Below are 27951 nucleotides of genomic sequence, written 5' to 3' on the forward strand. Positions count from 1 at the left end.
CATCATCTTGGTGGCTCTGTGCTGGACTCTCTCCAGCAGTTCCCTGTCCTTCTTGAACTGTGGGGCCCAGAACTGGACACAATATTCCAAATGTGGCCTCACCAGGGCAGAATAGAGGGGGAGGATTCTTCTTGTTGTTGTTATCATCTGTTCTTTTTATTGTTATTGTTATTATTATTTCCTTTGGAAAACAAATATAATCCTGTTTGCTGGGTCAGGCTGATGCATTAGGTAGTTTGTTCTTGCTCTTCAGTTGTTTAATGTGGCAATTATTAGCGAGCTGAAGGAATTTGCTCTTAAAGATAATTTTGCTGATTCTTGAAAAGAGAAAGATTTAGTCTTGGAGGCATCTTTCAATAAAAAGTACACTGAAGATGATTTAAAATTGCTGGTAGTTAATAACTTTAGGACTAATGCAAGGACGCATCCAAGGTTGCAAGTTTGGAACGAACACGTACATACATTCAGGGAAAAGCTGAATTCAATATGTGAATGTTGTTTAATTAGCTGGGGTTTGAGGTAAAGATTCTCTTCCCTTTGGAAGGCAATTGTTTTTATAGCTGTGTGTTATTTTGATATGATTTATCTCAGAGATCAGTATTATTTTGAGTATAATGGAAGCGAGATTCATGGCTTGTCATTCGTGTTAACTTTTGAAGTATAAAAATTGGTCTGTAGTGAAGAAATTCATGTCTGTATTCCAAGTGTCATCTGAGTTTAGGCTACATTAAGTCTCTTCACAGTCCTAACAGAGAATATGCACTTTGATTTGTATTGCAAAATTATCCTGTTGAGCTGTAATTCACAGTTTTTCTTTTGGTTTTTTGTGATGAAGTTGAGAAAAGTTACTTTTGTTTTTACTCATGGTGTTCGGTGCCTCTCAGGGGTATGAGAAGTCAGCTTCTCACAGCAAATAAAATTTCTTAGCATTGAAGTAAAAAGTAATTTAAGTGTGATATATCTTTGTAAAAAATCAAACTGTAAAAGAGAAATTCAAAACCTTATGAAGTGCTTTATTTGGTATCTGTGAAACTAGCCTGTCTTCTTCTGTTCTTTGAGAAGTGTGAAGTGTGAACTAAAAGTGGGGAGAGGTGGGGAGAGGTGCAAATGTTTCTCTTGTGTTTGCTGGTAATTTAATTCTATATTAAACAAATGGGATGCACAGGAGGCCTTGGCAAATAAATACAACCTAACAAGGTACTAGATAAATACTTTTTTTTTTTTTAGTAGCAAAGAGAAATGTTGTTTTTTGCCATTCAGCACCGTAGCAAATGTCATTCCAGTTGTTCAGAATCGTGTCTGTGTGGTGAATGTATGGTTACATTTAAATTTATAACAAAGCCATCCTCTCCAGGTAAATGGGATTTCTGACACGGTTATTTGAGAGCAAGATATACTGTTTTAACTAGACAACAGGCCAACTAGTTTAACTGAATTCTGATAATGTGGAATGAGATTTTGTCTTGAAACTGGATAGTTGCTTCTCATTAATAGTATTTTTTACTGTACTACCTGTTTTCAGTATAGCTCAACTGCACAGAGGGGTTCAGCTGCAATTAAAGAGCTCTATCAGCACTGGGTCATTCTCCTTTCAAAAACAAACAAACAAGCAAAGCCTAATGCTTGCAAACAGCTGCACTAGATTAACGACCAGTGTGATAGAATGTCATTCATGCTTTGCTTAGTTTTGCCTATAGGATGTTACAAACTTCAGATCAGAGTGGTTGTGATTACAAGTCATGATAAAGCTTAAGTCATTAAAAAAAAATAAAAATAAATGTTTGGTTTTTTGGGGGGTTGGCAAAAGTATTTCCCTTGGGCTCAGAGTTACTGTGGGGCAATTGTGCCTACAAAGAAAGCTCGATGTTATGCAGAACTTGCTGTTTCCTAATGCCCTGTCAGTTGTGAAGTTCAGTAAGAATCTGATAAACCCACAAATAAACTACCTAAAAGAAGAAGTGTTGCAAAACCACTGCCTGGGTTAGCTGAAAGGGAAAACTGTTCTGGGGGTCAATGACATGTTGTTTGACAGACCTGTTTTCAGGTATCACTTTTGAAATCAGAACCTCTCGTATGTTCCACTACCGCAAATATTGAAAGTTTGAGGGTAAAATTGCGAGAGAAATACAAATATATTAATTTCAAAATTAAGGGTTTTTCTGTACCATGATAATTCCATGCAGTGTTCAAAGTTGGTTTATTCTTTATAGCATGCCAACCATTATATTTGTGTTGAGGGCAATATATGCTGCCTTGAGGTGCTTCTTTAAATCCAGGCAGTGGCAGCTTGAGAAGGGGTTGAAGACATTCAAGTATTCTGTTTTCATGGGGAAGCCTGAAATGCAAAACACTGGAATGCTTTAATTATATGAAGATTGCTAATTGTAATTAATGTAAGAAAGAAAATATCCATTCTCTGTGATGGAAGATAGCAAGATCTTTCCATGTACAGAAGTTCCTGCTTAATCTATGAAACTAAGTAGATAAAAAGTTGTAGAAAAACCTCCGTAAAAGGTTCCTAGAGAAGGATGCTGACAGCAGAACAGTGTGATTTGGCAAATGCAACTATCTTGGAAAATGTCCCCTCAAAGCATGACCAAAAGTTTTCTTAACAAAGTTTAATAACCAAGTTTGAAATTTAAAGAGAGAACAGTATATGGAGTCCTGTGGGGGAGAAACAGTTATGCAATATAAAGTTTTTAAGAGATGATTGTGGCTTTAAAATTGCTGGAGATGCAGTAGCTGCACAAATGTAGCTAACTAAAATAGGTTCTGGTAGAATGGAACAATGTGTTTAAAAAAAAACAACCCAACAAACCTGCAGGAAGTATGATATTTTCAGAATTCATAGAATCATAGAATGGTTTGGATTGGAAGGGACCTTAAAAGATCATCCAGTCCCAACCCCCCTGCCAGCAGCAGGGACACCTTCCACTAGACCAGGTTGCTCAAAGCCTCATCCAACCTGGCCTTAAACATTTCCAGGGAGGGGGCATCCACAACTTCCTTGGACAACCTGTTCCAGTGTCTCACCACCCTCACAGTGAAAAACTTCTTCCTAATATCTAATCTAAACCTCCCCTCTTTCAGCTTAAACCCATTTCCCCTTGTTCTGTCATTAAGTGCCCTTATGAAAAGTCCTTCCCCAGCTTTCTTGTAGCCCCTTCAGGTACTGGAAGGCCGCTATAAGATCTCCCCAGAGCCTTCTCTTCTCCAGGCTGAACAGCCCCAACTCTCTCAGCCTGTCTTCATAGGAGAGGTGCTCCAGCTCTTGGATCATCCTGGTGACCATTTTCCCCCATTAGGATGGGAAGAGCATCTCTAGAATTATTGTGTATAGTAATTGATAGAGGAATACAGTGCTGTACATGTGTTTGAGGGATTTTTCTCAAGGCAGATTGACTCTCAGTATCTAGTACCTAATTATGGTTGATGATTAAAAATGGTCAGTAACTCATGGCAGAAAAACAAACAAACAAACCAAAAACCATTTAGTCATTTTTTTTAATCTTTTTTTTCCCCCCTCACTTGATTTGCATGCTGATCACTAGAAACATGTTGAATCTGGAGTGTTTCAGCAAATGTGTGAGACTGGGATCTGTAAATGAGGTGATGTGGACTGCCTGGTAATGGCCTGCAGTGTTCCTGTAACCACGGAGCTCGTTATCTCTGGAGAGCAACATTAGAGTGAACTGAATTAGGGTCATCTTCTCTTTCATGTGAGAAGTCAGTCAAAGTACAGATTTTACCACTACGCTTCTGACATCTGGCACCATCTGAGCTCTAAATATTCTTAATAGTCGGCCATAAACTTCATATGCTTAATCTAGGCTGTAAACTTGAGAAGAAGCTTGTGTGGCAGAAGTCTGGCCTGCTAAGGCTTGGTGTGTCATCTAACCTCAGTTTTCACTGGAAAAATCTGATTTCAGTTTCTGTAGAATATTGGTAGTTAGCTGTGCATCTTCCAGAGCCGTTTGTAAAGCATAAATCTAAGTTCTGCAAATTCTAAGAGCAGAGACTTCACGTGTTGACGCATCGACAACCTCAAATCTATATTAAAAAAACCCAATTCCACTAGGTTTTCCTTTATGTATGTTAATATCATCCTGCTGTGTTTGATTTCTTAACAAAATTGTGTCTTTTCTTTAATAGTTTGCGAGAGAATCTTTCAGTGAAGTCAGTTAAAGAAGCAGAGAAGAAACTTCGCCATCTGCTTGCAGACTTGCCACTTCCACCCGAGTTGCCTGGAGGAGCTGACTTACCCAAAAGTCCTGAAGAAAAGAAACCAGCAGTTCAGTTACACAGCAAGAGAAGACCAAAGTATGTTTGTTAGACTTTTTTTTTTTTTTCAAAGCCTGTCAAGCAAGTAGAAGTGATAATAGATTCTTTAAAATATATTCTTTTCAAAATGTTTCAGCTTTTTAATGACTTTTTAATATTAATGAGGCTTGAATCAAACTGCATGGTTTATTGCCACTTAATGGGTAGTAAGCCAGTTATCTAATAGTGTCTCATAAATATTCAGTGTTGAGGTTGGTTTTTTTTCAAGGTTAAGACAGTCCTTAGATATATTAGCTGTATTCTTAGAAATGCTTATTGTTTTCTAGAATATGTGGACCACGACATGGTGAAACAAAAGAAAAAGAAATCGACTGGGGAAAGCGCTGTGTGGATAAATTTGATATCATTGGCATTATTGGGGAAGGCACTTATGGACAAGTTTACAAAGCCAGGGATAAAGACACAGGTAAGTTCAAAAAAGTAAATGTAATTTTAGAATTCTAAAATGAACAGAATATTTTGGATTTGTTTTTATATTGAGTAAAATTAATATAAAAAATATATATTGATTTCTCAATATTTATATTGAGTATTTTGCCCTCTAATATCTCTGATAGTCACTAGCTGATAGTGGGAAGAGAATCTACCTCTGGAACACAGCTCAGAATTGTGGTATATTGGGTATTTTTCTTGCAGTGTAGCTGTCTTCACAACAGTGATGTAATTTTTAAATTTCATGTTAAACTATTGCTCAAATTATCAAGCAGTTACCACTATGACACTTAAGAATGTTGTCACTACTTCTAAATAGATAATGCATTGAAATTGATTCTTCATATGTGCTGTGTGTCACTTGATTGGTTTATGTTCAATTAGTAGTTTTCTGTGACGACTTGCCCTCTGGCTTATTTGTGCATGCTTTGAATGCTGGATAATTTCCTACTTCAACAGTAACTGAATCATGTGGGATCACATACCAGCCTCACTTCCTTCTTTCTGATCTCCAGAAGAATGAGCAGTGGTATTATAATTCTTTTTTCATTCTTCACCTGTTGTTCTCTCAGTTTCCAAACTTTCCTTCTCAAGTTGAACTGTCACAGATTTTATTTTTCACCTCCTACCTTGGGAAGCATTGCAAATCACTGTTAGGAGCTTCTTCCTCCTCTCCTGCAATTCGGTTCTTCATACATTTAAGTTCTTAATCCTATCGTAACCGTGTGCCCCTTTGTCAAGCTTCAGGTTATTTGTGTGTGGCAGTCATTTCTTAACCTCCAGCAGAAGTTGCTGCTCACTGTATTGAATGGCTCCGTACAGTTACAGCAAACCTTCCATTGGCTTTGGACTCAAGTCCTGTGCTAGGAGTGACACTGTGGCCTTGGAGATACTTTATCACAAGCTGTGCAATGGACTTTCAAAGCACCTGGACGTTGTGTCATACTGGATTGTGATCTGTTAGATTCGTATCACAGAATCACAGACTGGTTTGGGTTGGAAGGGACCTTTCAAGGTCACCTAGTCCAGCCCCCCTGCAGTGAGCAGGGACATCTTCAACCAGACCAGGTTGCTCAGAGCCCCGTCCAGCCTGACCTGGAATGTTTCCAGGGAGGGGGCATCTACCACCTCTCTGGGCAACCTGGGTCACTGTCTCACCACCCTCAGCATAAAAAAATTTTAATATATTCTTATTTATTCTTATGTATTTCTTATATATTGCCCATATTCATTGGTATGAGTGGAAATGGAGGTGTGCCACAGCTTACAGGAACCTTGGGAAAGATGTGCCAGCCCTGAGGTGGGACAGGATCTCTACACACTGGTGTAGGATAAGTCCTTTTTAGAGGTGACAGATATCTGTGCAGGCAATAAACTCTCCAGATGCAGCAATAAACCTCCAAGAACATGGTTGAGCTGACATACCATTAGATAACCTCCATCATGAGTAGATTGTGCTTCTGCCAGTTTGCAGAATCCAGCCCAGCCTGCAGTAAAACAATAAGGAACATTTCTCCTCGCTGTAAACATGGCAGTGACGCTTCTATTTGTATAAAATATACTGATGAGTTTGAGAACTCTTTAGTTGACTGCCTGGTGTCTTGAACTATGTAATATTTCCAGCTGGACTGTTCTGACCTGTGGTGATGTGGTAATAAGAAATCCAGAGCAGACATACCTCTGTCTCCAAAGATGCTGTTGGGGTGTATAACCACTCCTGTATAGGGGTTTATTGATAGACCTAGTGTGCAGTATGAGGACACAGGTGAGTGAGGTGTGCAGGAGGAAGAAGACAGGACTTACAGTGTGTAGCTGAAAATTCTCACGTGTAGTTTTGCTTCTCCATTGGATTGTTTCCCAACAGTGGTTAATTCTCTTTCCATTCAGCAGAGTGTTTGGTGCAAGCATCAAAATGTGAACTGTTTAATCCCTTCAGAAATAGTAACAACTGGGAAGAGTTTTAAAAACGAAGGAGCAACCTCCATACCAAATCCCATAGTTTGGTTGCTAATCTTAATGGTTTTTGTTTAATTTTCTTCTTAGGAGAAATGGTGGCACTAAAGAAAGTACGGCTTGATAATGAAAAGGAAGGGTTTCCAATCACAGCCATTCGGGAGATTAAGATTCTTCGACAGCTTAATCACCAAAGCATTATCAACATGAAGGAAATAGTGACAGATAAGGAAGATGCTTTGGACTTCAAGAAGGATAAAGGTAAGTATGCTAACACAGGGTTAGAGCTCTTTCTGCTCCTGTTCTTAATATAGTAGTCTGCTATACCGGCCTTGAAGTTCTTTAAAAAATACATTTGCAAGTCGTGGTGCTTGAGAAGGGGTTTTAATTTTGATTTAGTTACTAAGAGAAGTCCTTTGTTTAACTCAGCTTTGCCTTTTGCTTATAGAAACATTTTTGCAAATATTTTGTGGGATTAAAAAAAAAAATCTGTTACTTGATTCCACTTTTGCTGAGGAGGAAAAGGTGTTTGACTCCTTGACACTCACAGGTTAGAGAGGCCAACAACAATAGGAAGCTCATAATTGTGAGCTTTTTTAGCTTTTTATTTTCCTTGTGGTATTTTATCGTATCATTTAGAGTACGGTAGGCTCAATGCTGAAGAGATGTTTTTCATTGTAGGCTTTGTTTTTGTTTGGTTTGTGCTTCAGTTAATGTTTTTCGTAATTGGGCATGTGTGTCTTGAAGGCTAGAAGGAGGATAAATGGGGAAAAAAAGAAAAGGAAAGCAAGATTTGTGTGGTGGTGGTGTTTTTCCCCAAACAGAAGGCATGCAGGCTTTTACTGTTTTGGTTCCTTCAGTGTTAAGCCTGGCTTGTTTGAGTTGCTGCAACCTCCTTAGCCTAGAGCATCAAGCAGAGTGGAAATCGTGCAGTGTTGTTGCTTGATGCTTTTGATACTGGAGTGGTTGTTTTGTCTTTATAGGCCATTTCCTTTTAGGTCTATGTATTATAAACAGATTGTTTTGGGGTTGTTTTAGTGTCCTGTGGGCATTTTGATACATGGTTTGGCTGAGGAGGGTGTATGGAATGTGGTACCTGTGCTTCTCCCCTGCTCTCCCTCCCTCAGTTTCTATCCAGCATGCTCAGCACCAGTGCAGGTCAGAAACACCGTAGATACTGCACAGCCAGCAGAAACACCAGGTGATGTTGTGATAAATCAGAAGGTAGCTGTCAAAATTAAGCAGGAATCAGTTTGATGTTTTTTCCTAGCACATCTTTGGAGAGTACAATACCTGGAAAGCACGGACAGGCTTTTTTATGGTTTTTAAAAAGTAGGAAGCATCTAGCAAAAGAGTTTCTCTAGATACATGCAGGTTCGGCGGTCAGCACCCACTCTGAACCCCATCAGTCTGCAACAGCCAGTTTAGGCTTTTCATGTGAGTCTTGTACTGAGTTTTAATTAGGTCTAACCTACTTGGCTAATGAGACCACACTGAGCCTTGACTTAATACTTAATGATTCCTTAATTAATTTTCTCCCTTTCTGTTTGGTGCCATGTCTAGGATTGAATTGTGATTTATTTTTTATGTGTGTATGTCAAACTGTGTCACATTAATTTCCAATGTATTTTTTTATCCGAGTCTGTATTTGTGCTTTTGATATCGCTTTCAGTTTAGTTTCTCGTTCTTATTTAACAGCTTATTAAAACAATTACATTTTCAGAGAATTTGCAAGGGAAGGGGCTTCTCTGGAGGTGTTAGAATAAAATTATTTTCTGCTAGTCTCTTGAAAGCATTAGCATGATAATGAGACTGTGCTACTATGATTTGTCTGTGAAAAGATGGAAGGTTTTCTTTTTCAGGGACTGCATTCTGTATTTCTCTAATGAGTAGTTCATTGTGAGATGGGGATTTATAGCTGAGATATTGCGGCCAAATTGTCCCAATACACAGGGAACGAACGTGAGTGGGAGGAAGTTTGGTCATTTTCACAGTAAACCGTTGCAGACACAAAAGGAGGCTGCTTGGCTTAAGAAGGAACCATTATAGAAGTGGTAGTGATGTCTTGGGCAGAGCTTACAGCAGAATCAGTGTTCTGTCCTCTGATAAACATGTGTGTGCTTAATGTGTGGTATGTGCTTTGAAATACAGCTCTTGCAGAACCCTGCTGATAGCCCATTTGTGAAAGTGGGGAATGAGAAAATTTCTGCCAACACATATTCCTCTGGTTAATATGAATAAAGTTAATTTCGTGCCTAAGGACACTTATCATATCCTGACCTTGGGTGGATCTCGGTAGTTTAAGATGCAGCACAAGATAATACTCTGTGTTATCTTGTGTGTGTTTCTGCATAACAGCTGACTTAAAAAAAATAATAATCTGTTTTCTGACACTTGAGTGAATATTGGGGACAATTGGCACAGGACTTGTTCTGGAGGTGCTTTTTAAGATCATAACATTGGCCTGCAAACCAGCAATGGCTTGGCTTGTACAACTTTGTCCTGATATTTTGAGGTGTGTTACACGTTTTTAAGTCACGTAATCCTTTGTCTTCCAAACTTTTGAGCATCTGACTTGTCTCAGTATTTTCAACAGCGTTTTACTTTAAATAAAGTGGATGAAAAGTGTATCTGTGCTTTATCCTGGCCAGCTTAGGGTACAAGTTTAATGATAACAGTGTTAATAGATAGAATTGGTTTAATCCTTTCTAGACCCACCATTAGAAAAAGAAATGTAACACATTGGAGCAGTGTTGTGCATCTGTTATAAGGGTATTTCCATCAGTGGAAACACAGCACAATTGTTTGTTGGGCTCATACACAACTGAGCGGGCGATAATGTGGGTCTGCTGTACTGAAGATGTGAGGATTTTACTTTTGCAGTCTTCATTATGTATGAGACACACTTGATGATAAAGTAGGAGAACAGCATTGCTGATTACTAATTGGTCATGTAACATCTTGATTCATGATCCTACCTCGGAAAGTGTGGCAAGGCAGGGAGTATCCATTTTGTGTGTTTCTCGTGTGGGCTTTTCTCTCCCACCCGTCATTCAGAGGCAGAGGTAGGTGAACACACAAGCTTGGGGATGGGAACACATGACTCATAGTTTGTATTATCTTATGTGTGTGTATCTGCATAACAGCTGACTTAAAAAAAAAAGTCTTGATGAACATACTGTTAAAACAACTTCTGCTTCTCTCAGGACATAAAGCCTCATTTGACTCATTGATGAGCTGTACTTTCCATTCATTTTTTTTCCTAAAAATCTCAGAACTCTGCTTATTTTTGTTGAAAATATTTTTTTCTAGTGAGCTAGTGCAGGAGCAATTGCAGGTGTCACTATTACACTTGGTGCTTATGACCAAGTCTGCTGGCAATTAAACTTTCCATCACTTTTCCTTTTTGTTTCCTTGATGGTAGTTCAGATTTAGCAGAGTTCACGCTCACGAACTTCAGCTCATGTCCTTTTGGAGCAGGAGGATTGTACTTTGCAGAAGCCCTTCATCTTCTCTTAGGGTGTTTGGTGGTTTTTTTGTTTGTTTTTTCTTTTTATGAGAACATTTGTGTGATGTTTCCTGTGTAAAGCTTAATTGAAGAAAGCAAGATTTAAAACCAAAGTTGAAAACAAAGAGCTATTTCCTAGGCAGATTCAAACCTGTACACCTCACAAGCTAAGTCAGTTGAGCTACTTCATCAGTTATACAGTGAATCACTGGGGAAAAAAAGGCTTTTCTTACTTTGGGCTTTTGTCAGGTTTGTTTTCTCAGTGAGTCTGTTGTTTATATAACTTAAGTGTCTCCTTTTTCTTTGGGGACCTGAGATGGTCCTTCAGTTCTCAGTTCCTTCTTTATCAACTAGAAGTGTTTGCAAGTGCTCAACAGTCTAGCTATGGGACTGCCCTGAGTGACATCTCTTCCTCCTTTTGCCTGGAAGAGGCATTTTTAATCACTAACCTGAGGCAGGAGGTAAAATTTTGCATGGGAGACTAATAAAAAAGATCTGGTTAACATGGCAGCTTGGTGGTGTGGTTTAGGGTTTTTTTGTGGTGGTTTTTTTTGGTCCTGTGTGTAGATTGTCTTTGTGGGTTGTTTGTGTATATGTTTCTATAATTAATTTAAGATCTAAGTTTACTTTAGAAAGGTTATATTTTGAACTGATTTGCAGTATGAATTAACAAACCTTTTTAGGCATGAAGTTGGTATTTCTCTGGACAGTACTGCAGTACATGTCAGAAGAACACTGACTGTGGTAGATTGTCATCTGACTAGCAGGTTACTTTCTCACAGCTGTCAAGAAATACTTTATCTGAAAGCTTGTGGTTTGGAAGGAGTTTGACAGCAATCATGTCATCAGCAGAGGGTATTTCACTACAGGGGTCCTTCTCTACTTGTATCATAGCTAGCTTTATCCGGGTTTCCTACAAAGTTGAGTAAAACCACAGTGATCTGGATTTCAGAAACCTCTAATGATCTACAGCTTGCCTTGCTACTCCTGAAATAACTAATAGAAACTTCTTACCCAAGTAGTTTTCATGTTACAGCAAAGTTATCAGGAATAGTGTGACTGTAGAAAAATCCCTGATCGTTAATCAAAGATTTCTGATATGTTTGGTTCACTTTTCCTCTCCTTTTAAGTTTTTTTTTGTTGGGTTTCTTATTTCCCTGCAGTACGTGATGAAAGGACAGTGTTTACTGCCAGGGCTTCTGTATCCCCTGGTTGGTAGGTCTGTTTCAGAACCTCCACGTACATGGAGTTTGGGTTGGATTTGTTTCAAGAGGAGAATCTGATTGAACTTGCAATGGGAGAATAACACTGTCATCAGATAAAAAACTTAATATTGGGGGAAAATGTGAGGGGGGGGAAAAAAGGAAAAGTTCTGGTTTTATTAGAATAAATTTATCTTAAACAGTAAGTTTTCTGATATCAAAACAGAAAAACTAGTATAGCAGTTATGCTTTCTTTAGTCTTAAGGTGATTAATTCAGTGGCTGTGCCTTTATTTGGTATTTCACAAATTAGAAAATAGGTTTGCAAAATGTGAGTAGAAAGAAAAGTAGAATGTCTGTTTAAGGGACTTTAAGGAATTTAAATGTAAGGAACTTCAAGGAATGGCTGGACAATTTCTTTTTTAGTTTTCAAGCTCTGCTTGATAAAATTCTATTTAAAATTGTCTTGGAAAATAACGGGTCATGAGTACTGGAAGAGAAATGTCAAGGAAATGGAAGAGTAAATATAATCCAGTTACCTTTAATCAATTAAGGCGGGGGGAGAATTGCATAGAAGAAGCTGAGGAGGCTTATTAGCAAAATGAAAATCTGATGAAGTCTCATTCTGACCAGCATGTACAGAACAAAATGTTGAAAACCTGTTCAACAACTCAGCATTGTACGTACCATGCACTGGATGAGGCAGGGTTGGTGGGGTTTTTTTAACCATTTTTATATTTCAAGATACTGTTGTAATGCAGTTATACAAGGATTGAATGAAAATTTGCACATAATAAGGCACTCCTGGCCTCCCTGTTCCTCCGATCTCTGTCTAATCAGATATTTGAGAAACCTCAAACACCTTCCCGATGAAGTTACATTTGGAAAATACTTGCTTAAAAGGCTGTCATCTATGTAGGCTTTTGGATCCTTCTCCCCTGCTGCTCCCTCCTCTCCCCTCCCTGCCCAGCCTGAAGCACTTGGATCTTTCTTTGGGAACAAATGCGTAACTTGATGTCCTGCTTTAGATCTCTGTGGTTTGATGACAGTCCAAACAAATCCAAAGCTTGCACGTGTCACAGAAAATGCAAAGGACGTTTTGGTTGGTTTTTTTGGTCCCTCAGGAGATCCTTAAAAAAAAATAAAAATTATTATTAATCAGTGCCACGTTTTATTGAGTTCCCCATTTTGTATCGCATAGCTTTACAGCATTACACCCCAGCTCATTTTGTGCTTTGCTTAAGAAAACTGCTACTGTTAGAGCTCCATGACTTGAAATATATGAACAGGAGAAGGAGATGTGTTAACCCTTTAATTATTCTAATCGCGATCTCACTTTCTGACCCTTCACTGACAAAGTGGGTCAAGAAGATGAATTTTTCTAGGTGCAAACAAAAGGAGTAAGGCAAGGATTGTTTCCATCCATGTGAGTCTCCTTTATTTATTGTGTGCCTCCCTCTAGATTCACCATATTCAGAGGTAAGGAGTATTTACTAACGTTCAGCTGTTCCAGCCGCTGCTCCATCAGCGTGCAGTGACATTCAGGTTTCATATGATCTCAGTAGATGAAGAAATGGAGATGAGCTGCGTGGTATTAGCAAAGGGGCTGGGGCACCCAAGACATAAACCCCATTCACAGAATCACAGAATGTTGGGGATTGGAAGGGACCTCAAAAGATCATCCAGTCCAATCCCCCTGCCAGAGCAGGAACCTAAATGAGATCACACAGGAAGGCGTCCAGGCGGGTCTTGAATATCTCCAGAGAAGGAGACTCCACACCCTCCCTGGGCAGCCTGTCCCAGGGCTCTGTCACCCTCACTGTAAAGAAGTTCCTTCTCAAGTTCAAGCCCCTTGTTAGCGCTTTGTTGAAGTGTGTGGAAATGGACTGTAGGCTGCCTCCCATCCCACAGGTTCTTACTTATTGGGAAGTGCAGGTCTTTGATATAACAGCAGTAAGATGAGTAACGTTAAAGTCAAATAAATAATTCTGGGTTCATTTGGGTTGCGTGTGTTTTACTGTAACAGAGCTTTAGGGTTTTTAATGACACTTCTAGAAATGTGGATGTTGGGCAAAGCTACATGAAGCAACAGATCATTTTAAAACGTAACCTCCAAGTTACTGAATGTCTGGGCTGTAAGGAAAGAATGATTATTTTTTCTGTTAATGTTTTTCTTTTTGAGAATGGATATTTGTGTGGCATTCTGATCCCTAACATTCTGTGATTCTGTGATTTGTTTTGATTGAACTAAAGGATGCTGTGAACTCAGACTGTGCTGTAGTTAGCAGACCTCTGCCTGCACATACTTCACTTGTGAAGTCTGCCGTGACTGTTTTCTTCTTCCTGAATATCTATAGCTTCTTCCCCTGTTAGGAAGGATCAGATCTAATGAAAAGCAATGGAGATTTGAAATGATTTAGTGGAATTATGTAACTGTTTTGTTGACTGAAACTGTAGATGTCTATCAGAAAAGGGCACCATGCTTGTCTAGAAATAAACTAACAGAAGTTTCACTTCAGTTTGCTTGATACCTTTTTTGCACCTACAGTCACTTCCAAATATAGTTTGAGTAATACTGAAAATGAGGTTTTAATGATTAGAATGCCAAGGCTAGTAGACTGATTTTAATAGTTTTTCATAACCAGTGAAGAAGATTCAGCTTTGACAGTTTTTCTTTCTAAAACAAATTCTAACATTGTGTAATATGCAGGTAGTAAATAGGTAGCATTGCACAAGTGTCATGGATCCATGCACTCGTTCTTGCTCTGATATGGAAGGAGCATTTAGCTTTAATCCTGTTCTTAGTGTATGTTTCTTAATGAGAGTTGCAGAGAATATCAATGATTGGACGTCATCTCCCATGTGCTGCTCTGTTTTATTTATTAATTGTCTCCATTATTGTCAGCTTTCCTTCCTGCATGAGGACAACAGTTGTGATTGCTGGTTCTAGGTAGTAGTGAAAAATCCCAGGAGCTAGTGGCAGAGCAGAAAATCGCTCAAGGCATGGAACCTATTTTACATATAAACAAGAAGACTGTGTTCATCTCTTCTCACTAACCAGGTCTGCAATCACACTGACCCTTCCCCGTCTTTCTCCTTGTCATGTACACAGGGTGTGACCCATTGCCATGACAGAGTTAACTTCCCTTTGTATTCCAGAGCAGGAAGATACCAAGATCACTGGTATTCAGTTTTGTTGAGGTGACATCCTCTGAAGGGCATATCTAGATTCTTTTGGCACTGCAGCATTAATATCAGGTGTTTTGTTTCAAGGCATTTTAAAAGATGTCATGATTCATCCTTCAGCAGTTGTCAGTGAAGTGGAGCTAACACCAGGTTGCCAGCTATCTTATTTTAAAAGACCAAGATGAGAAGCCTCTGAGCTTTTACCATTCTGAACTGGTGAACTGCCATGGTGAGCTCAGTTATGCAAACAGTAACACAGCAGACTTTGGGGTTTTTTAGGGCTCTTCACGCTCCCTTCATTCCTTTTGAAGTGGTGGGATTGGGTTGTACCTGCTGGATTTAACTCCTGCTCCGCCTCCTCTCTATTTTATGATCAGTATTTTGCAGGACCTAAATTAAAAATGCTGAACTCCTGAGTGTCTTATGCAGTGGCCTGTGGTTTAACTGCTCTACGCTGATCTCTGTTACAAGTTTATCACTTACTGTAGGAGTAATCCTTTTTCTGTTTGTTTACTATCAGTTGGATTTAGCATTTTCTTCCCTTTCCAGCTCGTACACAAGAAAACAAGTCAGTTCATTCTGTGATTCTGTGATTATAATTGAGCTCTGTGTGTGTGTACATTTTAGCAAGCTGATTTCTCGTTATTGCTTCAAGACTTTCACTAACTTCTGAACTGAAACTTCTGATTTAGGAACTAGAACTTGTAATGGGTTCTTGTTGGGCGGAAGGGCAGAAGCTATTTGTACTTTAGAGCTTTGAAATCTCTTTGGGGGGGAGGTTTTTGAAAATGGAAGGTAGACAGAGCCACTTGAATGTGGTTTCTGCATTGCCACCAGTGCTCTGTAGGGACTGCACCGTCTTCTCTGCCTCAGAGTTAAGAAGAACAGGAAAAATTCAATACTAAAAAGTAGATTGTACTGGGAGTGGTTGTGCTGGAGAATGGTGATTGCTGCTTCTGAAGCACTCAGCACTTTTCCTCTTTACGAATACTTACATATATATATATATATATATATATCAATATCAAAGAGCCTTGGCTTCAATAGCTTTATTTGTGGAATTGCACAGGCTAATGAGAGATAAGACCAGATTCTATTATGCTTCATGTATGTATGTGGCAGCTTGGAATGTGAACTCTGTCTTTGCAGAGCTGCTCTTACTAGTAGGTTAGCTCTGCTTTGTCACTTTGTCTTCTCTTACAGGTATTTTTAGTCTGAGAAGGTCAGGCTTATTTCTGACCCAGTTCCACACTGAAAGCTTAGAAAAATCAGTCACCAAATCATGGCAGATGAACTAATGCTGTACATATTTTGTTTCTAGATTTCTCCCCAAACTTTACATAGGGAATATTAACTCAGTTAATTTTTTGTTAAATAAAGTGGATGGAAATTGAGAGCCATAGGGAGAGTACATGTCCATCTAGATTAAAGCACCATATAGTAGTTTTATATTTGTTTTCACAAACATTTTAACTAATATAGTTGTTTACAATTTTATAAAATCATTTTACTGCACTATATTTCATTGCTGTTATTGAACATGAGGTACAGCTATAAATATTGTAGAAAATGTAAACAGTTGTGTGAAAAATACTTCCAGGTTTCCAGAGTAGGGAGCAGCAATGCTTTCAACTGCTGTTAAATCAATTTCTCTCTGTTTCTCCCTCTCTTTCTTTTTCTAGGTGCATTTTACCTGGTATTTGAATATATGGACCATGACTTGATGGGACTGCTGGAATCTGGTTTGGTTCATTTTAATGAAAATCATATTAAATCTTTTATGAGACAGCTGATGGAGGGCTTGGCCTATTGCCATAAGAAGAACTTTTTGCACAGAGATATCAAGTGTTCAAATATTCTACTAAATAATAGGTATGGCTATTACTTAAAATATGTAAGAAAACCTTATGTTAATGACATCTTTAAATCTTTCTTTTAATCTTCACAGTTCACCTGCTTCAAGCCATTAGCAAAACTTTTTTTAGATTGCCTAGTTTCTCTGAAATCAATTGTAAAATACTAATGTGGTAATGTTAGTGCTTAACACAGGATCCTGCAATTGTTTGTTAAGTTTACCCATGTTAAAACAGAAAAAGGAATAAAACTTGAATCTTTTAGATCAGAGTATGGGGGGAAGTTATCTGAGTTCAAATAGATCAAAATCAGAATTTTAGGACAGAAGTGTTCCATGTGTATTCTTTTTGCCATCTCATTGCAAGATGAAGTGTGGCTAGGCTGGTTCTTTGTGACATAATTCCAATGTCCTTCTGTTCATCAGTCAGGATAATGCTTTAAAAGAATATTTGATCAGGCATGTTCAAGCATGCTTTGGCTTGCAGTTATAGCTGTAATCAAATGGGAGAAGAATTTGTTTCTTACCTCTTTAACCACTTGGAATTACAAATCATATTAGTAAAAATGGTTTTATTCAGTGTGCAACAGCAGCAAATAAAAAGCCTGTGTGAAGATAGTAGATAACTTCACTACAGAACTGTTGTTCATCAAATCCAGCAGTACTAAAACCAGGGAGCAACTGTAAGAGCAAGGTTTGTAACAGTGAAAAAGAATATCGTTACAGAGCAAGGAGTCAGCTTCTGGGATTTGTTGTCACAGGAGGTTTTCAGGAGATTCAGAAAAATGAGACACATTCATGGATAGGATTGTTAACACCTGCTGAAGAGAATAGACAGGAATACATGTTTTAGCTTCTTTAACACAATATAGGTGGTGGTGAAGTGCAAAAAAGATGAGCCCCAAAGTGAACAGGTTCACATGTTCTCCCAAAAAATCTACTGCTGCTGCTGGAGACTTTAAATACTGGGCAAAATGAATCAAGGGGCTCTTTGGTAGGACACTAATTTTATCCCAGCTTTACCCAAATGAAATTTTCCTTTTTTTTCCTCCTTTTTTTTCTTATAACAAATATTAGACTATTTTAAGCTTTGAATTGCACCGCAATCTTGTCAGATTATGATACAGACTCTCAAACAGTTGTACACACACCTCCCCATCACTCACTGTGCCCGCACACCTAATCTCTTGTTTGCCTGCTACTCTGCAGTGGTGGTGCTGGCTCTGTGCACCTCTGGAACTCGTAAGCTGAGGTGTAACCTGACAGTGGAGAAGAGCAGAGATGGAGCTTTCTGTGGTACTGTGCTCTCTCCAGCCCAGAATACTGAGTTTTTTCCCCCCTAGGATATTTTTTGAGCATCCTTAGATGTTTCTACTGGAAGAAGAAAAAGTTGATAATGGATCTGAATAATTTTGAGGCAGTGTTTCTAAAATCCCATTAACAGTTACAGCCTGAAACCAAACACAGGAATTATGTCTTTTAGATGCACAACTTAATGTCTTTGCTCAAAAATTCATTGATCTTCCAGAAGTAAGCTTTCTGAGGAATAAGCATGTAAATTTGAGGGGAACATATCTTTGTTTATGAGGGTTCTCCAAGCATTACAGCAATTCTAAGCGCACATCTGAGGGGAAAAATGGAATGGAAACTATAGCCTGTATATTTTATTATCACAAAATGGTTATTGTTATACACATCAGCAAGTCTTGCCCTAATTTGATAAAATAAAATTTATTTGAAAGTGACATTTGCATGTATTTGAAAGTGACAGGAGTTTGAAAAGCTCATAAAAACCAGAAAAACAAAAACTCCATGTAACATTCCAACATGGATTTCATGTATTGGAGAAGCTTGCAGGTAGCTTTCTGTTTCAGTCATCCAGGCTTTACAGATGATGGGGGCTTCTGGTCACCGAGCAGTGCCTTTTAGCTGTGGAAACTGCCAGGCAAGAGCTCCGTATCTTCTACGCTTCCCTTCAGATATGGGAAAAATCAAGAAGGGGTTAGGGGTTGTGTCATTCAGTAAGCTGGCTGCTGACAAAAATAGAAGCCCTTATCTTGTTGGTCACCCTGATTTAAAGGCTGTATTTAAACTTTACAAGAGCAAACCATAACTTTGATGGCTTCCTAGAAGGAAGTACGACTGCTGATAGTTGTTTGTTGTACAAATGCTTATGCGAGCAGTAAGGCACGAGAAAACAGCAGTTTCCTCCCTCAGCTTTTTCCTGCAGAGTTACTGATTTGAATACTTTACAGTATACACCTAAATTTTGACTAACATCCGGTTATATAAATACCATTTGATGAGCATACCTCATTTTGCTTACTTGTCTTTGCTGTTCAGAAAGTTAGTGTATTTGTTTCCCGAAGAGATGCCTAGATTGAAAGGCATTGACTCCTCATTTATGTGGTTTGGTGAAGATCAGTTGCAGCTGTCTCAAAATCCTAAACTTCACCTGATTTTTGGGGAAGAAATCTTAACAGGATTAACCAATAAATTATTCTTTGCTTTTTCCACCAGAGGGCAGATAAAGCTTGCAGATTTTGGACTTGCTCGGCTGTACAACTCTGAAGAAAGGTAAGATCCAATTATACTGTGGGGAAAAAAAAAAAAGGCACTCAGAAGTTTGATCTTTTTGCACAACTTAAAGCATTATGAGGGCCAGAAGGCTGTTTTGTTTAGAGGAGATGTTATTGTACTATAATATAAGTAATTACTTAGGAAATGGGAAGAAGTGCATGTTGTCTTACACTACATAAACCCACAAAACTCTTTGTGCAAGTATGTAGCTTTTCCAAGTGTTGTGGATACATAACTAGAGAGTGGCCATATATTGATTAAAAATGAAGAGTTTACAGTCCTGAGCAGGTTGCATCAATATGTAGGTTTTTACTATTAGTTTCTGGTCCTGTAAACCTAAAGTGTTCTCTTTCTGTTGCTATACCTAGGAAAAGTTTATTTGGGGAAAGACAAATTTTTTTGCTAACACAAATTAGTATACTGTTTCTTTTCAGAAAACATTATTTTGTGTAAGACTAAACCTTAATATTTGAAGAGGTTCATTGTATTCTTTAGGCAGTCAGTGCTGTTGAATCTGCTGGAAACAGAGATCCAAGTTTAAATAAAAGTTATTCTGAAACTTCTTATGACTTGTGCTTCTGTTGTTCTTGGCTTCGTTATGCTTGTACTCCAGGAAACAGGTGCACAGTTTTTTATGGTTAAGAACTTCAGTATTTATATTGTCATGTCACGTGGAACTGGATTTTCAAAATTCAGGCTGAATGTTCATTACACTAGTATGTACATCGGGTGGTTGGATACAGATAACATTAGCTACTCGAGCTTACTTTTGATTTCTGAATGCCTAACTTGGAAAATAATATCCATCATGTTATTTTTACGAGTTTATTGTTTTCTCACAGAGCTCTGAGCTTGTTGTTGAACCCAATAGCATTAGTTTCACTGTCTTTTGAGCTCTTATTTCAGGAACATTAGGACACTTATGAAAACTGTTGAGTATAGAAGCAGGCTAAAATAATCTTAGAGCAGCTGCTGGGTAATTAATTTTTGTTTTGGATGTACTTATAATAAAAGGGATTGATACCATCCAACCTTCTTATTTGAATGTGCACCAAACTGACCTAATTTTTTTTCTCTCTGGTTTATCATGGGGTTTTTTTAATGTCTGTTTTAAAATTAATTAAAATTTTGCTTGTATAACTTAACTGTTCATTAAGAATTGAACGATTGAAAGTTCAGTGTCTTTTTAGTGCAAATAACAGATTTTTACTATACATCAAACAGCAACATTGTTACATCATTATGCATAAATGAAACCAAGATTAAAATGTAATTACGCTAGCTAATAGAATTGCCAGTTGAACTTGGGAGGATAATTAGAATCTCATTAATAGATTTTTGACAATTCTTTTGTCATTAATTTTTCCTTCTGATTAGCTTCTGACCTGCAGTAACATGTAATTCATGTATGCCAACAAGTGTATAATAGCTGCTGCTTTAAATTAATGTATTTTACATTTGTTTTACTGTTGTTTAGAATTATATACTTTTCAAAAGGGTACAGAATTTAGTAGGAGTGTAATAAAAACTTCATTTTAAGTAAATTCCCACCGATTGTTGTAGTTGTGCTCCTTTAAATGTTTTTCTGGTGGATTCAATATGTTTGGAGTAGGAGAGATATGACAGATTGTGTAAGAAGACATCTGTTCAAATAAAAAGCAGCATATACTAATATATATGAGTGTTGTATCTGTGGAGAAAATCCATACCATGTAAACATTTCATAGAGGAATGCTTGCTTCATAGATGAATATGATAAATGATGGGATTGTTTCCAAAAATATACTGCATTTTAAAAACCAATTGGGGAGTTTCTTAATGAAAGAAAGACCTGGGTGATTTTGCAGAAATGACACCTGTACCACGAGGATGTTATAAGAACTTGTTAGACTTTATGCTGCAGTCATTCAAACTCCACCCTTAAGGTTACTCTGTTTTCTGTTTGGAGTTACCTAGTGTTAGTAAGAGCGAATTATTAAACCTGAAAGAATTCTGGGATCACACTGAAGACACCTTGGTTTAAACAAAACCAAAGCCTAACATCTGTTTTCTGCCTCCCATTCCGAACTGTTGATGCTATATCTCAGCCCGTCCACAAAACCAGTGTGTGTCTAAGATAGTGGCAATCCTTGCCTTAGCGTCAGAGTGGAAAGGATTATTCCCTGTGACCAAAACTTTGGGTTAGAGCTGTAGATAATTAAAGTTATTGTGAAATATAGGAAGGTGTTGGAAGCATTCCAGGCTTTGCAATCAAAATTGTTGAAGGACGTAGTTCAAGAAAAAGGCTTTGTCTCTTTTGTTCCTACTTACAGATGGGAAAGTGACTTTTTTTTTTTTCTTCTCTTCAAAATGCTTGTAGAGGTCCTATATTCAGTATTCTAATAATTATTAGTTGCCCAGAAATCACTGGCTTTATCCAAGCAGATCCTTCTGAAATTCCTGTTGATGTAATAAATACACAGTATTGCTATCTGAGTAATAACTGAGATACAGGATTCTCATAACATCAAGATGGCTATGTGATTATTATTTATATCTTCACTCTGTCCTTTGATAGCCTTGGTCAAACAGTTGTGTTTGCTTTTGTGCAATTGCAGCTTTGCAGGATTAAAACTAGGAAAAGGGAATGGAACACTGTACTCTTCTTAAACAGCACCACAGAAGTCAAGTCCTCAAAGTATCACTTTTTCAGAAATGAGATCGTAGTAAAATGATAGTCCTCTCTTTTTCCTCCCCTCAACAGCCGACCATATACCAACAAAGTTATTACATTATGGTATCGGCCTCCTGAACTTCTGCTTGGAGAAGAAAGATACACGCCAGCTATCGATGTCTGGAGCTGTGGGTAAGACTTTGGTACAGAAGTGTAGCAAGCATAAAAACAAGCCAAAAAGAAATCCTAAATGTTTCTATCAATCTATATTTGAAAGCCATAATGATAAAATTGTGCCAAACTCTTTTCCAGCTGCATCCTGGGTGAACTTTTTACAAAAAAGCCAATATTTCAAGCAAATCAAGAACTTGCTCAGCTGGAACTCATAAGGTAACTCACAAGCACTACCACCTAGTAGGTGCCTCATAAACTGTCAGGTTTCTTTTGTTAGTATTAAAATCAGAGATAACGCACTGCAAACCTTTACCAGTACTCAGTACTAGTACTAGTACTCTCTCACGTGGAGAGAGATGTTAGAGGTTTTGAGGAGTATGTAAAGCAAGTGACTGTTGCTCAGACTTGGAGAAGGGTTTTTTGTGAGTATTCTGTGGTCCTAGCAATGAACAGTTGAATAGCACAAGGGGTTTTTGTAGAGCAGTTGGAGTTGCCTATTACCGAATCTGTAAAGAGAGGGTAGTCAAAGTGCCCGTTATTTTTTAAGATGATGTTACAACTTCCTTGCAACAGATGAAGTGAAAACAAGGACAGGAATAAGGACAAGTGGGATTTGGGAGGAGCGGGTACTTGGCATGCTGCTGGCTTTGAGTTCTTGTTTCAAGCCTTCCATGTACACACCAGGGCTTTATTATTTCTGTGGGAATAGTTCTGTTCCCTTACCAACTGCAAGACACTTCATGGAGGTAAAACTTCTCTTTCTTTCCTTATCTCAATAAATCATAGAATGATACATATATAACTCAGTGGTACTGGATCATCTATTTCCCCCCTCCCCCCTTTGTTCAGCAAGAAAAAATTGCTCTTGATTCTGATCTAATTGACTTCATTAGTGAGGAGAGGTCCTCTTCCTAGAAACAAGGGGAAAAGAGGATGAGTCCAACAGAACTTACAGAACCTGAACAGTAAATGGTCAACATTATTTTAAAAATTAAATTAATAAAAATATTATGAAGTTATATATTGAGATGTTTTTAAAAACAGATTAAACAGTAGCATGTTTCCATGTAGTGTGTTATTAGTTAGGCTGGAAAAATGATGTTTTTAGGAGGTGCGAAGCATATCAGTGGTCATTCTCAGCGTAAGAACTAAACTTGTGACTTGAGAAATTTTTGCTTTTCAGCACTAGATGGCATTGAAGCACATCACACTGCAGTCATTGGGAGTTTTTTTCTGTGTTGTACCTTCTACAGCAAACTTAAAATTTCTTGATTTCCTTCTCCTGCTGGACGCTGCTATTTGTAGCTCATTTTTCCCCTTCACTGATGCTATGCATTTTTTTCTGTTTAAGTGTTATATATCAATTTTATCAACATCTCTACCACCATCATGTTACAGTCAACAATTCTACATTTATCTACATATATCTAGCTGATAGAGCTGAAGTAAATTCTGATAGGAAAAGATTTAATATTTTTCTTTTCCCTCCTGAAAGTTACATACCCCAACCAATGTAAAGTCAGATTGGTTTGCAGAGCATTTAGGGCATAACTAATAGATCATTAGGTCTCTTACATTAACTGTTTAAATCTAATAAATGGGAGGGATGAACTAGGGAAATATATTTGCAAAACATCCTTTTATGATTGCCTAAATCAGAGTTTGAAATCTTCCATGTACAGTAAAATGAATTGCGGTGTTGGGCAGCCTGTGCTGAGCCATCCTTGGTTGGACAGAATGGGTGGGGATGGAAGGGGAGGAATAAGACTATGGGCAGCTTCATTTGAGGCTTGAGATATAAAATTCGTTACTGAAGTAAAAAATACGCAAGTTTTCTAGTGGTCAGATCTTGCTTCTGTCCTTGGGCCTTACTGAGATTTTCCCCCTCCTTATGTCTTTGGTGTCAACTAAATTCTCAGTGAAAAACGTATTTTTCAGCCATTTGGTGGATCTTTTTTCACTGGCATTGTGAGCTAAGGACATAAAAGTTAATGAGCATTCTAAACCTGGCCTGTCCCGTTCTCCAAGTCAAATACCTGGAATACTGTCCAGACATAGTTGGTTAAGTTATTCAGAGCATTTGTGTGGAGGATGCCTGGGGTGGAGCGAGGCAGAAACTCTTGAAGTGAGTTTAGTCTGTGCAGGGTGATGACCTTTGGTAGACAGTTCACCATAATTTAATAGTGTTGGGCATTGGACAGTAGAGACATTTTAGCTAAAAGAACCTGAACATTAATAAAAATTATTTTTGTATTCACTGTATGTGCAAGAATAAAGTGAGAGCTGTGCTTACTTGTGGTTTTGGATCTCAACCTTTTTTTTTTTTTCTCTTCTTTTTTGGTACAGCCGAATTTGTGGGAGTCCTTGTCCAGCGGTGTGGCCTGATGTTATAAAATTAGCTTATTTCAACACAATGAAACCAAAGAAGCAGTATCGTCGAAAACTGAGAGAAGAATTTGCTTTGTAAGGATGAAGAATTAGTTTAGTCAGCTGTAATAGCATTAAGTTTTCTGGAGAATGAACATAGATTAAGTGTAAAGAAAAATGGCTTTAGTTTCTTACCCTTCCCATGATACCCACAGAGCTTGTATTAACCCTTATTTAATAGAAGCTTCAAGAAGAAGGAAGAAGACCCTAAAAATTCAGCCACCTGTCAGCTTTCACCTAAGGAAACATTTGTTTTCCATGATTGGTACAGCTGCTTGTTGTCCCTGTCCAAAAAACCAGCTCAGAGTACTTAATTGTTTTTATTAGGACAACTGGCTACAGTTAAGTATGAAGTCTGGTTAACATTAGTCTTTTGGGTCATAAATTCATTCAACACAGAGGAGTTACCTGAACTGTGTATTCTAAAGTACCACCATTGGACTAGTTTTGTGCAAGTATCACCTGTGAAAGTTATGGACAACAGCTGTAAGCATGTTTTAAAGGGTTTGTTCCTGTCTTTCAGTTACTGTGGGTTTCAGGAGAAATGTATCCTTGTGTTTGTACTAATGAGACTTGTATCTTTAAAGCAATAGAATTATTGTCCATGGGCTAATCAAAACTGCAACTCCCTGGGTGCTATATTCCAAAGTGTAAAGCAACAATATGGTCTTGGCTTAAAAAGTTGTAGGGTTTGGTTTTGTTGGGTTTTTTTTTTTTTTTTTGTAAGGACAATGTTTCAAGGAATTAAACCACCCAAAGGAAAGAAAGCTTGGGTTGTGTGCTTGCACAGGTGATAAAAGGTGAAGTTTATCTCTGCCTCTTACTACCAAGCTACGATTGTGAGTGGGTTTTGTGAGGATGTAAATTAGCTGAGGACTTAAAATCAGTTATTTTTTAAGGGATGTGTTTATTGAAATTTTGCACAGAAGTGTGTGATTCAAAATTAAAATCCTTTTCTCCATTTTGCTCTTTTGCAGCATCCCTCCAGCTGCATTAGATTTATTCGATTACATGCTCGCTCTGGATCCCAGCAAGCGCTGCACAGCCGAACAAGCTCTTCAGTGCGAGTTTCTGCGAGATGTGGAACCATCTAAAATGCCTCCTCCAGAGTGAGTAATTTCCTTTGGTAACAGTCCTTACTTCTTTACCTCTACGAAATGTGAACGTGCTCTGATTTCATTAAGCTCATTGTGTTTCAGTTAAAGTAGCTGATAACAGAACAGAAATGTGGATACATGCAGCTGTTTAATGGTGATTCTGCACTAAAATGGTTGTGCAGCTGAGTGGCTCCTGCACCACGATAGCAATGGTTGTGAGGATCTGAGAACTATTTCATTTGTTATTCTTATAACTAGTTATGAATACCTTTAAAAAAATACTCTCAGATGAATGCTTCTAATGTTGAGAAACCCTCATTTTGCTTTTATCTCTGTTTATCAGTGTCTGCTTTTTCCAAGGGTTTTGAGGTCCTCCATGAATCAGAATTACCTTCTTTGATGGTAGAATGACACTGGGTATAGAATTCTGCAAAGGTACCCAAGAGTTAAAGTGAAATACCATAAATTGTTTCCTATACCAGATGACATTCTTGGTTGTACAGGCAGCAAATACTTGGTGCAGGGTTTTTCCTGTTGGTTTCTCTGAGAGGAGATATGTTGCAATGTCCACTAGGGTTTTTGCTGTGACTTAATTATCATTTTAATCAGTACAAATCATATTGGAACAGGTTCTAAGGAAAACATTGAAAAGGTATTACAGAATCTGCAGGTTTCATTCTTCCCTCAAGATAACTGTCAGAACGTAGAGCATTTAATATTATTTAAGTAAATTGTGCCTTCGAGGCAGCCTGTGCCAATTTCTTTTTAATTAGTTACCAACTGGGAAAAATGTTTGAGTTTTATTTAAGAATTTTATTAAAAGTCTTTCAAGGCATAACCTATTACATACACATAGTTGTTACTAATGCTCCTGTTACATGAGGCTAAGAGGTTTCATTGCCTGAATATGACTCTATATGTCACTGAATATCAGTAATCAGCCAGCTTGGGCTATTCACTAAAATCTCAGAACCACTTATACAGCACGTTGCTTATATGCATTTTAAAGTAAGTGAATGGGAAGAAAATTGGCTTTTTTTTCCAGGGGCTTCGTAGTGCATCCATTCTAGGAGCTGATATATGGAAATTCAAAACAAACTAGTTGTGAATGTCCTTTTAAAAATTAAGAGGAACCACACTCACTTCTGACAAAACGTGCCCAGGAAAGTGTTGACTGCTCTCTTAGAAGACTAAAGTTCTGCTTTGGGAGGAAACAGCTGTTCATTCAAAGAAAATGACAGTGCTGATTGCAAGGCCTCTAGGATACTTCTCGCAATGAGTTCTTGCTTGCTTCCAGTTGGTTTTGACTAAATACTTGGCAGGTCTTTGACCTGGTATGTGGAGGGAGAGAATAAAGGAAGTAGTTGTCAGAATTGCCTTTCCAGTGGCTCTTGTCATCTGTCACCTAATTTTATCATGCACCTGGGTGAGGGAACTGCTCAGACAGTTATTGATATGTAATAGGGAAAAAGGAGGCACTATTTTTACTGCCTGTCTCAGTATTTCCATTGTCTATGGGGTGGGTCTCTGTGTTCATCAGGAAGTCACAATTGGCATGCCTGCAGGGAACACTGATGGGAGGACAGAACTGGTGGCAGATGACTTCCTTAGGAGACTTCTGCCTCTGCTTTTATCTGTCTTAAATAACTTGGGATAGCTCTTGTTCTTCCTAGTATCCTAACTGTGCTGGTGTGAAGTGTTATTTATACCCACAACTTATTCCTGCAACATTATTTTTTCTTTTTCTTCCCCCTCCCCTCTACTTTCTTGGTTGTGCTGTACAACTATAAATACTAGACAACCACGGGTGTCACTGTGGACAAATGTATGAACTAAACTTTTACAAGCAAAACAAAGAATTGGTCACCTGGACCCTGAAAAAAAACACTCATATTGATAAGTCTGTTACCTGTTACTCTGCCAGTTCTGGTTTATAGCAAGTGTGTAACACTGATTTTGAAGTCTTGAGCTAGACAAATAATTAGGCTTTTCATAAGTATTAATGCAAGAAAGTAACATTGATTCTCATTTTAAGATACATGTTCACCTTTTCTGCCAGAGGAACCTGTGCTTCTGAAATAGGCAATCAGTGAAGAGATTTCAGCCAGAAAAAGCAGATCTGAGATTTTGCTGGCTTTGGGTGTTTTCTGGTGTATTTCCATGTTCCAGTAGGTTCATCTTTCAAAAGTTATATTATGTAGAATTTGAGCATTTATTTTACCAGCATGCTTATAAAAAAAACATAAAAAAAAAAAATTTCTGTGATAAAACTGATTATCTGTAATCATTCTTTGCAGCCTTCCTTTGTGGCAGGATTGCCATGAGCTGTGGAGTAAGAAACGCAGAAGACAGAAGCAGATGGGCATGACTGATGACTCAACAGCAACTAAAGTCCCGAGGAAGGATCTGTCCCTAGGCACGGATGAGAGCAGAACCAACACCCCACAAGGCATGCAAACTTCTTCCCAACTCAAAACTCAGGGCAACTCTAGTGTAGCAATTGGTCAGTAATATTTTCGGTTCTTATAATTACCTTCTACTTGGATT

General features: G+C 38.1%; 1 protein-coding gene across 1 annotated transcript in view; it reads left to right on the forward strand.

The window, feature by feature from the left end:
• The window catches only part of CDK13 (cyclin dependent kinase 13), a gene marked incomplete at its 5' end in the record, with an annotated part of 46214 nt that overhangs the window by 12153 nt on the left and 6110 nt on the right, over positions 1 to 27951 (forward strand). Inside the window, 10 exons of the mRNA XM_029085260.1 lie at positions 4153 to 4320; positions 4608 to 4747; positions 6817 to 6987; positions 16304 to 16493; positions 18994 to 19050; positions 21797 to 21898; positions 22019 to 22096; positions 24227 to 24343; positions 25285 to 25416; positions 27702 to 27907. Coding sequence (XP_028941093.1) covers positions 4153 to 4320; positions 4608 to 4747; positions 6817 to 6987; positions 16304 to 16493; positions 18994 to 19050; positions 21797 to 21898; positions 22019 to 22096; positions 24227 to 24343; positions 25285 to 25416; positions 27702 to 27907 — 1361 coding nt within the window. The remainder of the gene's footprint in view (positions 1 to 4152; positions 4321 to 4607; positions 4748 to 6816; positions 6988 to 16303; positions 16494 to 18993; positions 19051 to 21796; positions 21899 to 22018; positions 22097 to 24226; positions 24344 to 25284; positions 25417 to 27701; positions 27908 to 27951) is intronic.

This window comes from Antrostomus carolinensis, unplaced genomic scaffold, assembly GCF_000700745.2.
Source record: "Antrostomus carolinensis isolate BGI_N321 unplaced genomic scaffold, ASM70074v2 scaffold1636, whole genome shotgun sequence".
Taxonomy (NCBI): Eukaryota; Metazoa; Chordata; class Aves; order Caprimulgiformes; family Caprimulgidae; genus Antrostomus; species Antrostomus carolinensis.